At 44.0% G+C, this 12,922-nt stretch overlaps 1 protein-coding gene across 3 annotated transcripts in view; it reads right to left on the bottom strand.

Moving 5' to 3' along the window:
* The window catches only part of RABGGTA (Rab geranylgeranyltransferase subunit alpha), a 94,515-nt gene that overhangs the window by 56,454 nt on the left and 25,139 nt on the right, over positions 1–12,922 (bottom strand). For all 3 annotated transcript variants that reach the window (XM_077248936.1, XM_077248934.1, XM_077248935.1), the window contains 3 exons: positions 12,441–12,524; positions 12,094–12,176; positions 2,275–2,367 (listed from right to left, as the gene is read on the bottom strand). In XM_077248936.1, the coding sequence (XP_077105051.1) occupies positions 2,275–2,367; positions 12,094–12,176; positions 12,441–12,524 (260 nt within the window). The remainder of the gene's footprint in view (positions 1–2,274; positions 2,368–12,093; positions 12,177–12,440; positions 12,525–12,922) is intronic.

Raw genomic sequence — 12,922 nt, 5'->3', positions numbered from 1 at the left:
GGGAGAGGGAGTCCTCCTTTCCGCGCCATTTCAGGTCGGCGGAGAAGACGGCGTCAACCCCTTAAAAGGGGGGAGGTCACCGCAGGTGACCACCGTCTTCCTCTCAACCCACTCCGAGGATAGGGATGAGGGGGGGAAAAGAGCAAGGACTGGCCACCGAAGGTCACCGTGAACACCCCTAAGGGTGACATGGGACGAAGTCCTGCACAGCGACACCGAGAACGGGCCATTGTGGTGAAATCACACTGCTCTCTCGGCCGTATAATATGGAAAAACAGGGTGAGAGAAACTGCACCCTGTTACCCTAAGAAAAGTATCTGAAAAAGGGAAAATGATTACTAACACATGCCAAATCCCTGAAAAGGAAAGATAAAGCGGATCTGGTATTAGATCCAGGTCCGCCTCCTACAGACACTAAGTAAAAACTGAGTTGCCTGGTGCCTGTCAGAGGGTGTATACTGCCGGGGAGGAGTTATTTCTTCTTTATTTGCATAGTGTCAGCCTCCTAGCGACAGCAGCATACACCCATGGTTACCTGTGTCCCCCAATGAAGCGAGAAAGAAACACTAGATTTCCTACAGACCGATTTTAACAAGGGTCTAAGGCCAAGCACACTAAAAGTCTAAATATCAGCCTTCAGTTTTGTTTTTTTTTACCATCCCCTAGCATCCCACCTGTGGGTGTCCAGATTTACTAGATCAATAGAGAGGCTTAGACCCACTATAAGAAAAGCAATGCACCCATGAGATTTAAATTTAGTCCTTAATACCCTATGCAAATGCCCCTATGTTACTGTAGAAGACATAAGCATTTCCAGACTGACGTTTAAAACAGCATTCAGGCCTTGTCGGTACAAGATCCGTCCCTTCAGATCTTGAAGGACTGAATAATCCTTAATTCGATCCAGCATTCTTGCCCAAGGTAGTTCCTACCCAGAACATGAATCAGGAAGTAGTCTTGCCCTCCTTTTGTCAACACTTTAAGCACCAAAAAGAGCACCTCTTTCATTCATTGGATGTAAGACAGGCTGTCATTCTTTGCCGAGAGGACTTTACCTAGAGGCCACATGGGATTGGAGATAGGATACCAACCTATTCGTTCAATATGTGGGCAGAAATAAAGGGAAGGCGGCTTCCAAACCCAATATAGCAAGATGGATCAGGTCCACAATATCTCTAGCCTACAGTTCAAAGGTAACTCCTCTGGGAGACCTAAAAACCCACTCTACAAGAGCAATCTCCACCTCCTGGGCAGAAAGAGCAGGGGCCTCGGTAGAACAGATTTGCAGGGCAGCAACTTGGACTAGCATGAATACTTTCTGCAAATATTATAAATTAGATGTACTGTCAGGACAACAGACTGCTTTTAGTAGAAAGGTTCTCTAGACAGTGGTCCCACCCTAGAATGTAATACTTTGGTATTTTCCATGGTGCTGTCAGGAGGGACGTCCTGGAAAACGGGGAGCAGACCTACCAGTAATGATGTTTCCAGGAGTTCATCCTGACAGCATGCTTAGTTTCCCTCCCATAAGATTTCCTATTACGAATGTGAGTTAATGTTGTATGGGAATTAGTGATGAGCGAGTGTGCTCGAAACTCAAGTTTTCCGGGCATGCTCGGGTGTTGTCCGAGTATTTTGGGCCTGCTTGTAAATTATGTTTGTGTCCTTGCAGCAGCATGAATGTGGCTGCTAGACAGCCAGAATACATATGGGGATTCCCTAACAAACAGGTAATTCTTGCATGTGTTCAGGTTGTCTAATAGCCACAAATCATGCAGCTGCGGGGACACAAACATAATCTACGAGCACGCCCAAGATACTCGGAGAACACCCGAGCATGCTCGGAAAAGTCGAGTAACGAGCACACTCGCTCATCACTAATGGCAATTCAATAAAGCATAAGTTACATCCATCCTGGTGTGGTACTTGTAAAAAGCAATCAGGGAGGTGGGTGGGAGGGGTCCTTTAACCTCTTATGTGTTTCCTGTCCCTATAAAGGATAAGAAGGACAACCTCCATGGTGCTGTCAGGAGGGACGTCCTTGAAATATAGGGTTCCACTTTTTTGTTTAAAAAAAAATTATTTTTTTTTTTACAGAATCCCTGTGTTGTACCAAACACAAAAGTATAACAAATACTGGCAATGAATGCACAAATTAATACGAAGAAAGTTGATGACGAATGAATGAAAATGAGAAGGAAAAAAACCAACTCAGCAAAGATGAGAAATATGATCTTCAGATACTCAAACACAAAACTCAAAATACCGCAGTACCCAGAGTAAACTTGGCTTCTCTTTTCCATTTGGTGTCTTCCACGTGACCATTATTGGTTTCTCATCAATGAACAGTATCAAATCACTCTCCACCTAAAACATATGGAAGAAAAAACTAATTATTTAACATGCTGAAATAAACCAAGTTTGACAAAAATGTGACATAACCTGGATATTTCTATTCTGTTTGAATAGGCTCTCTCACATTAGCATATAAAAAAATAGCCCCAATGTTGCTCTTGAAAAGTTGGACGGGTGGAATCCTTATGGTTCAACTTATGCTATGTAAGTGTGCAATTTTTTCCTCACACAGTATCCATATGACATGCATATGCAGTGGATTTAACACCTTTTATATACTGTAATTCTCTATGTAATTTAAAGCTAGTTTTCTAACTAATAAAGCAATCTTATACACAGATATATAGAATACATAGATGTCCAGTAGACATTTAATGTCGCAAGTCCCCTATGTATAATAAATTAGCACCCTTTTGTGTGGCACTAAAGGGTGTTTATCTTTATTAAACCCATTAATAATAAGAATAAAAAAAATGAATCAGGGTGAGAAGGGCCGGATATTAACAGGCTGGGAAGGTCCATGGTTATCATCTCACAGCGGTCTACTTTGCTAGTTATCAAAATGGGAGGGGGGCTCTCCCCCCAAAATAATAATAATAACCAGCAAAGGCAAAAACAGGATTTTTGGTTAATCACCGTAAAATCTATTTATCGGAGCCTTCGTTGGGGGACACAGGAAACCATTTGTAAATGCTGCTGCCACTAGGAAGATGACACTATGCACTAAAAAACTAGCTCCTCCTCAGCAGTGTACACCCCACCAACTGGAACTAAATTAATCAGTTAGTGAGAAAGCAGTAGGAGAAGCAACATGTAAAAGAGAAAAAAAACACAAACTCAAATTGAAACAATATAACACAGTTAATAGAGCTGTTAAAACTTGGAAGGGTGTTGTGTCCCCAAATGAAGGCTTAGAGAAACAGATTTTATGGTGAGTAACCAGAAATCCATTATCCTCATTTACATGAAAGTTAATAATTGGTCTGCACTCAAAATAAAATGGAGGTTCTGGAGGAGTGGGCTCACTTAGATGAAAAGCGGAAACCACGCATTGGCCGCAAAACCACCTTATTTTGGTGGAGAACCAGGAAGGTGGGGGTGACAGGAAAGAGCCGCCAGCTCAAAGAAGCACCTAATGGAAGTGATTGCCACAAGAAAAAACACCTTCCAAGAAAGAAAAAAAAGAGAGACTTCTGGAAACGGTTCAAAGGGGGAACTCCTGAGGGCCCCCCGAACTAACCTGAGGTACCAGGGATGAACAGGTGTCTGGTATGGAGGGGTTGCATGGGCCACTCCCTAAAGAAATGTTCTGACCTGAGGACAGAAGGATAAGTTCTTCTGGAAAAGAATAGAAAGCGCTGACACTTGGTCCTTTGGAGAACTGAGAGCAAGGCCTGCATCATGTCCCGCCTGATGAAAATGCCAGAATAGAAGGGAGAGAAAAGGACATAGGAACAATGTGATCAGCCTCACACCAACCGAAAAAAAGCTTTCCAAGTCCGATAATAGACAGATGATCATAACGGCTTCCAAGCCCAGATCATCGTCTGAATCACTCGTCCTGAAAACCCGGACGTTCTTAAAACTACGGGTTCAACAGCCACGCCGTTAAATAGAGCAACTGAGAATTCTGGTGGAAAATCCTACCCTAGGAAAGAAGATCTGGTCTGTCCAGGAGGTGTCTGCGAGAAGATTGACGACCTCTGTGAACCAAGACCTCTTGAGCCAATCCGGTGCAATTAGAATGACCGTCACCCCTTCCACCTTGATCTTTTTCAACAGCCTGGGAGGGAGGGGAGAGGAGGGAACAGATAGGAAGAGCAAACTGTGACCAGGGTATCGCCAGAGCATAGGCACCCACTGCAAGAGGATCGCAGGACCTTGAGACGAACTATGGGACGTTCCTGTTCAACCGGGATGCCATGAGGTCTACATCCCGATTGCCCCATCAAAGGCAAATCTGATGGAAGTCCTGATCAGAAAGATGGAGACCGAGGACCCTGCAGAGAGCGAACCCCTCGCTGGAGGGTTGCCCTCTTCTCCTTGGGAAGAAAGACGCTTACCTGGAGGGTTTTGAACAACATGCCTAGGAATATCAGATGCTGTGCAGATACAAGCAGGAGTTTGCCCTGTTGACTAAGCAGCCGAGTCGAGACAGGGTCTCAAGAGTGATGGACAAGCTTTGCTGGGCCTGGTAAAAAGACTGAGTCTTGATGAGGATTTTGTTGAGGCACGGGATGAGCACTAGGTAACTGAACCGTAGAAGGGGCAACACCGCTGCCATGAACTTCGTGAATACCCTGGGAGTGGTTGCAAGACCAAACGGTAGGGCGACAAACTGAAGGTGGTCCATCCGCACCGCAAAACGCAGAACTCTCTGGTGCCTTAGGAAAATAGGGTCATAGAGATAGGCGTCTTGGATATCTATCGAGCACAGGAACTCTGGCAACTCCATGGAAGCTATTTCTGAACGAAGTGATTCCATCCTGAAATTTTGCAGACAGACCCATTTGTTCAGTAATTTCAGATCCAGGATGGGTTGGGTCGGACCGAACAGTCATTCTTCAGAACCAGGAAGAGGTTTGAATAAAAGCCCGTGAAACGTTCCTGGGATGGGACGGGAACAATAACCCCTGATCTGAGAAGAGAGGCAATGGAAGCGAAAAACCTCGGAACCCCGGAGATCTCTTGGATGACGGGATACAAACAATCGATCTCGGGGCCGCAAAAAGAATTCAATTTTGTATCCTGAAGATACAACCTCTCTGAGCCATCAACTGAGGCAAGACAGGCTTCCCTGAAACACAGAAGATGACCACCCAGCCTGGGAGAGGCTTCATGCGGAGGAAAATCTGACAGGCCTGTGTCAGGCGGATTTACCTTGTGCATTGCGGTTCAGCCATGAGGGGGTAGGTTTGAAGGAAACGCTTTTCCTTTCCTGGCGAACCTGTGACTTCTCTTGGTGGGAAAAATCTTTCGTTGATGAGAGACGGCGAAAGGGCCGAAACTTACGCTTCGGAAGGGAATGTCGAGATTTGGCCTGAGGAAGGAGAGAACTCGTCCCTCCGGTTGCCTCTTTAATAATTTGGTCCAGCTTAGAGCCAAATAGCTGAGATCCCTGGAAAGGCAAACTGGCAAGGGACTTCTTTGAAGAGAACACCTTTAGCTAAATAGTTCGATGGATGTAAAAAATATTCACATGTGTAAAAAAAAAATAAAAAAAATTCCTAAATAAAGGAAAAAAAAATATATTGTTCCAATAAATACATTTCTTTATCTAAAAAATAAAAAAAAACAATAAAAGTACACATATTTAGTATCGCCGCATCCGTAACGACCCCCCTATAAAACTGTCCCACTAGTTAACCCCTTCAGTGAACGTGGTTAAAAAAAAAAAAAACGAAGCAAAAAACAACCCTTTATTATCAGACCGCCGAACAAAAAGTGGAATAACACGCGATCAAAAAGACGGATATAAATAACCATGGTACCGCTGAAAACGTCATCTTGTCCCGCAAATAACGAGCCACCATACAGCATCATCAGCGAAAAATTAAAAAAGTTATAGTCCCCAGAATAAAGCGATGCAAAAATAATAATTTTTTCTATAAAATAGTTTTTATCGTATAAAAGCGCCAAAACATAAAAAAATGATATAAATGAGGTATCGCTGTAATTGTACTGACCCGAAGAATAAAACTGCTTTATCAATTTTACCAAACGTGGAACAGTATAAACGCCCCCCAAAAAGAAATTCATGAATAGCTGGTTTTTGGTCATTCTGCCTCTCAAAAACCGGAATAAAAAGCGATCAAAAAATGTCACGTGCCCGAAAATGTTACCAATAAAAACGTCAAATCGTCCAGCAAAAAAACAAGAACTCACATGACTTTGTGGACCAAAATATGGAAAAATTATAGCTCTCAAAATGTGGAGATGCGAAAACAATTATTAGCAGTAAAAAGTGTCTTTTAGTCTGTGACGGCTGTCAATCATAAAAATCCGATAACCCCCCCCCGCGATAAATAGTAAATCAAACCCCCCGTCATCACCCCCTTAGTTAGGGAAAAATAATAAAATTAAAAAAATGTATTTATTTCCATTTTCCCATTAGGGTTAGGGCTAGGGTTAGGGTTAAGGCTAGGGGTATGGCTAGAGTTAGGACTAGGGTTGGGGCTAGGGTTAGAGTTGGGGCTAGGGTTTCAGTTAGAATTGGGGGTTTCCACTGTTTAGGCACATCAGGGGCTCTCAGAATGCAACATGGCGTCCGATCTCAATTCCAGCCAATTCTGCGTTGAAAAAGCAACACAGTGCTCCTTCCCTTCCGAGCTCTCCCGTGCGCCCAAACAGGGGTTTACCCCAACATATGGGGTATCAGCATACTCAGGACAAATTGGACAACAACTTTTGGGGTCCAATTTCTCGTTACCCTTGGGAAAATAAAAATTTGGGGGGCTAAAAAAACATTTTTGTGGGAAAAAAATGATTTTTTATTTTCACGGCTCTGCGTTGTAAACACTTGGGGGTTCAAAGTTCTCACAACACATCTAGATAAGTTCGTTGAGGGGTCTAGTTTCTAATATGGGGTCAATTGTGGGGGATTTCTACTGTTTAGGTACATTAGGGGCTCTGCAAACGCAATGTGACGCCTGCAGACCAATCCATCTAAGTCTGCATTCCAAATGGCGCTCCTTCCCTTCCAAGCTCTGCCATGCACCCAAACGGTGGTTCCCCTCCACATATGGGGTATCAGCGTACTCAGGACAAATTGGACAACAACTTTTGGGGTCCAATTTCTCCTGTTACCCTTGGGAAAATACAAAACTGGGGGCAAAAAAATAATTTTTGTGGGAAAAAAATAATTTTTATTTTCACGGCTCTGCGTTATAAACTGTAGTGAAACACTACCCCCAAGTGGTTCAAAGCTCTCAGAACACATCTAGATAAGTTCCTTAGGGGGTCTACTTTCCAAAATGGTGTCACTTGTGGGGGGTTTCAATGTTTAGGCACATCAGTGGCTCTCCAAACGCAACATGGTGTCCCATCTCAGTTCCTGTCAATTTTGCATTGAAAAGTCAAACGGCGCTCCTTCCATTCCGAGCTCTGTCATGCGCCCAAACAGTGGTTTACCCCCACATATGGAGTATCAGCGTATTCAGGACAAATTGTACAACAACTTTTGGGGTCCAATTTCTTCTCTTACCCTTGGAAAAATGAAAAATTGGGGGCGAAAAGATCATTTTTTGTGAAAAAATATGATTTTTTATTTTTATGGCTCTGCATTATAAACTTCTATGAAGCTCTTGGTGGGTCAAAGTGCTCAACAACTTTTGGGGTCCATTTTCTCCTATTACCCTTGGTAAAATAAATAAAATTGGAGCTGAAGTAAATTTTGTGTGAAAAAAAGTTAAATGTTCATTTTTATTTAAACATTCTAAAAATTCCTGTGAAACACCTGAAGGGTTAATAAACTTCTTGAATGTGGTTTTGAGCACCTTGAGGGGAGCAGTTTTTAGAATGGTGTCACACTTGGGTATTTTCTATCATATAGACCCCTCAAAATGACTTCAAATGTGATGTGGTCCCTAAAAAAAAATGGTGTTGTAAAAATGAGAAATTGCTGGTCAACTTTTAACCCTTATAACTCCCTAACAAAAAAAAAATTTGGTTCCAAAATTGTGCTGATGTAAAGTAGATATGTGGGAAATGTTACTTATTACCGTATTTTTTGGCATATAAGACGCACTTTTTCCCCCCCAAAAAAGGGGGGAAAATGGGGGGTGCGTCTTATATTCGCAATGCAGGCTTACCGTGGACCGTGGCGGCAGAGGTGCGGCGGCAGAGGTGCGGCGGCAGAGGTGCGGTGGCAGAGGTGTGGAGATGAGGAGGCGCAGTGAGCGGGGTCCCTTTCCCCGGTGAGGTGATGCAGCAGCCCCGGTAATGCAGCAGGGCCGGGTGAATCCTGTTGTTATCGGTGCGCGCGGCCATCTTCCTGAGGCCGCGCATTCGCAGATGGAGCTCTGCTGCCCGGGGCTTCAGGAAAATGGCCGCGGGATGCCGCGTGTGCGCAGATGGGGATCGCGCCGGCCATTTTCCTGAAGCCCCGGGCAGCAGAGCTCCATCTGCGAACGCGCGGCCTCAGGAAGATGGCCGCGCGCACCGATAACAACAGGATTCACCCGGCCCTGCTGCATTACCGGGGCTGCTGCATCACCTCTCCGGGGAAAGGGACCCCGCTCACTGCGCCTCCTCATCTCCACACCTCTGCCACCACGGTAACCACAGGATTCACCCTGCTCTGCTGCATTACCGGGGCTGCTGCATCACCTCACCAGGGAAAGGGACCCCGCTCACTGCGCCTCCTCGTCTCCACACCTCTGCCACCACGGTAACAACAGGATTCACCCGCACCCCTCTCACTGTGCCTCCTCATCCCAACACCTCTGCCGGTAACCACTGCTGCCACCCTCCCATGGACACCAGGCCGTGGCGTCGCCCACCTAAGCAGGAAGGGACCCTGCTCAGGTGCACGCCGTACCGCCTCACCCCACCTCTGCCGACACCATGCCTCCTGGGACCCTGCTCTGCCACCACCAGCCCACAGGTAAGATACTGTAAATTCGGACAATAAGACGGACCCCCATCTTATAAAAAATCTTTTTTTCTGCAATTTTCACCCCAAATTTGGGGTGCGTCTTATGGTCCGGTGCGTCTTATAGTCCGCGAAATACGGGTAAGTACTTTGTGTGACATATCTCTGTGATTTAAGGGCATAAAAATTCAAAGTTGGAAAACTGCGAAATTTTCAAAATTTTCATTTTTTTCACAAATAAACGCAAGTCTTATCAAAGAAATTTTACCACTATCATGAAGTACAATATGTCACGAGAAAATGTCAGAATTATCAAGATCCATTGAAGCATTCCAGAGTTATAACCTCATAAAGGGACAGTGGTCAGAATTGTAAAAATTGGCCTGGTCATTAATGTGCAAACCACCCTTGGGGCTTAAGGGGTTAATATCAAACAGCAAATGTTTCCCTCCTGTATTTAGGACATGGCCAATGTGGAAAATTCTGTAGAAAGGGAAGTGAAGAATGACAAAGGGTAGTAGGAAAATACCATTTCAGTTGTCTCACTGACATTTCACTTTATTATTCAAAGCTGCTTTCTTAGAGTATTAGACTGCTAGTATTCATTACTTTCAGATCTTTATTTGGCTTTTTACATATTGATAGCAACAATGGTCTTGGGAAAGAAACAAGCAGATCTTGTTGCTTTAATAAGTGTGAAAAATAAGCACCTCTTGACTAATTCACAACAAATTGTGACATTGCGCCCTGTGAAGTGGGACGCTATGTCAATTTTTGCCTCAGTTAGCAGGTAAGCTAGGATCGGCACTGTCTGCAGTCATCTGTGGCACTGTAATGTGATATTGAAGTGGACAGTCACCTACAAAATTATCTTCCCTTCTCCTTTTGCAGACACCCATAAGAGTAGGCGAGAAGTAAAGTCAGACACATGCTAGCAGATTCAGTCCACACTTACTGCAATCATAATACAAGCTAGAATTACGCTTTGTGTTAATATCAAACATGAGCAGCTGCTCCTCCTAGTGTTTATAAGCTGAAAATATCAAAACTTTTCTTAGTCATTTTTTCAGATCCTATACTTTAAATTTTTGCATATCTTAACAGTGTAAACATTAAGGTTTTAAAGGTTTCAATTTTTTTTTTTTACTTTTTTTGATGACACATTCCCTTTAAGACAAAAAGGTGTTCTGCTCTCCTATTAAAATCTATAAGCGTGTATGTGCAAGAAAGAGTTTGTACATTTTTTTCTCAAATTTGGATAGAGTAGAAATTCCATGTACCTCTGTGACAGGCCTATAATATTTTGATACAAAACGCCATGATTCGGCTATAAGAGCTAAGGCCTCCATACACTTTAGAAGAATGTCTGCAGCACAAGTGTCTGCAGCACAAGTGTCGGCAGGCTCGGCCAACAGTCTAAGGGCTCCTTCACAAGTCCTGATATTTCTGATACTGGAAAAAACAGTACCGGAGATATCAGTGTCTATGTGTTTTAATGTGTGTGGTAACCATGTGCCGCCTCAGTATCACACGTACCGGCATCTAGGAATCAGTGGTACTCTTCGCTCTGTTTCCCGACGTTGTGTGCTGAAGACAGCTAACATCACTGTCCCCTGCTCGCAGCACGAGCAGGGGACAATGTTGAGAGTTGTATTCAACTGTTAACAGAGACAGCAGGTGACGGCTGATGGGAGTATTCATCAGCCACCGACTGCGCTATAAATAATGACATGGGGTTTCGCTGTATTTTTGATAACCAGCCAGGCAAAACTGACAGCTGTAGGCTGCAACTCTCAGCTGTCAGCTTTAGCAAGGCTAGTTAACAAGAATAAAAGTACAGTATGGGGACTCCTATATTCTTGATAACTAGCCTTGATAAAGCTGACGGTTGCAGCCCACAGCTATCAGTTTTGCCTGGCTGGTTATCAAAAATGCAAGGGAACCCCACAAAATTTTTTATTTATTTATAGAGCAGGTGGAGGCTGATGAATACTCTCATCAGCTGCCGCCTGCTCTCACTGTTATCAGCTTAATACAACTCTCAACATTGTCCCATGCTAGCGCTGATCACTACGCAAGCATGGGAGAATGAGGAGAGTTGTTTTCAGCACTCGGCGCCAGGGAACAGCGCTAACAGTACAGATGATTGCCAGGCACCGGTACGTGTCACACTGACAGACACACGGATGTCATCCTTGTCTCAGTGTGCAGGATGTCAGCGTGTTTTGCACTCACGGTCCGTGGAAACACACTGACATGTGCACAGACCCATTCACTTGTATGGATCTACCTGTGTAAGTGTCTCCGGTGCGTGTGAAAACTGTCACCACATGTACGGGACACACTGATGTCTGAAAGAGCCCTAATGTGTTTGAGAATAACAAGATTCCCTGACAGATGGCAGGGGGCATATGGATCCAGCATGTTTGATTTGGGACTACTGATCCTTTTGTGCTCAGTGAATTAAGCCACAGCTAGAGGAGGCTGGCAGTGGCTACCTTGTAGAAAGTACAGGAGAGCTTGACAGATTGCTAATGCCTGTTTATGGAGGAGTTGGGAGAGATAGCTGCCAGCAAACAATCAATGGACGAATGACAGCTATTGTGTATGGAGCTTATAAGCCTTTAAAATGAGATCAGGTTTTGGTTTAAGGTACCATCACATTAAGCGACGCTGCAGCGATATAGACAACGATGCCGATCGCTGCAGCGTCGCTGTTTCGTCGTTGTGTGGTCGCTGGAGAGCTGTCACACAGACAGCTCTCCAGCGACCAACGATGCCGAAGTCCCCGGGTAACCAGGGTAAACGCGGCCCTGCGCTTAGTAACCCGATGTTTACCCTGGTTACCAGTGAAGACATCGCTGAATCGGCGTCACACACACCGACTCAGCGATGTCAGCGGGTGACCCAGCAACGAAATAAAATGCTGGCCTTCTAGCTCCGACCAATGATGTCACAGCAGGATCCTGATCGCTGCTGCGTGTCAAACACAACGATATCGCTATCCAGGACGCTGCAACGTCACGGATCGCTATCGTTATCGTTGTTAAGTTGTTCAGTGTGAAGGTACCTTTAGCCAAATAATGTTACCTTAATCAGTAGTACATCAAAACAAGATAACATGAAATTCACTTCTGTACACCTACTAAAACTGGTTGAGAAAAGGTTATTGATATCCAGGAGCCAGCCACATCAACAGAGATACATCTGATAGACAGAGGAAGATCAGCTGGAAGAAAAAGACAAATTTTACAGAAATGCAGAAATGTACAAAAGTTACATTGAGGCTGGTGTAACAAATATGATGGAAATTTAGAAACAGCAATTTCTTGATTTAGTATTATTAGCAAGGATTCGCCTTTTAACAGTAATAGCTTTCCATCAATGATCACAGGAGTTTAAGGAACTACCAAAGATCAATCATCCACATACCATCATCACTATAAGCCTGTAATTGTGTAAAAGGAGGAAAGACATCCTAGGAGATACCCACCTCTTCCAAGAAGCCATCGATGGTAAAACCAGGCGCTCTGATCATTTGGGTCTGTGAAGAAGGCATTCTGTACAAGCTCCAGTTCTAGCAGAAAATACAAATCAAAATGCTATTTATTACAGAACACATTATACACATGGAAAAGTTACAAATGTGTGACAGAACACTAAAAATTTGAAGTAAAAAAATAAATAAGACCTGTCAATCAAGTAGAGTAGGCTGATCACTATGATTGGCAAATTTAAATTAACTAGACTAATTTACAGAGTCTCAGCATGGAAATTGTCAATTGTCTTATATTAAATGGGAACCTGTCACCTCAGATATCTGTAGGTTAATAGCATTAGAAAAGGTGCCTGGCTGCCATACTGGAAAAGCAGCACCCAGAAGACAGTGAATTTTATTATTCCAGGTTCCCGGGACCTGCCAGGTGTGCCAGTACGGCTAGTCGCTACTCACTATATACTGTGAGGTGGCTGTAA

This window comes from Ranitomeya variabilis, chromosome 1 (genome assembly GCF_051348905.1).
Source record: "Ranitomeya variabilis isolate aRanVar5 chromosome 1, aRanVar5.hap1, whole genome shotgun sequence".
Lineage (NCBI taxonomy): Eukaryota > Metazoa > Chordata > Amphibia > Anura > Dendrobatidae > Ranitomeya > Ranitomeya variabilis.
The sequence above is the reverse complement of the archived record's forward strand: the minus strand, read 5'-3'. Positions and strand labels throughout refer to the sequence as shown.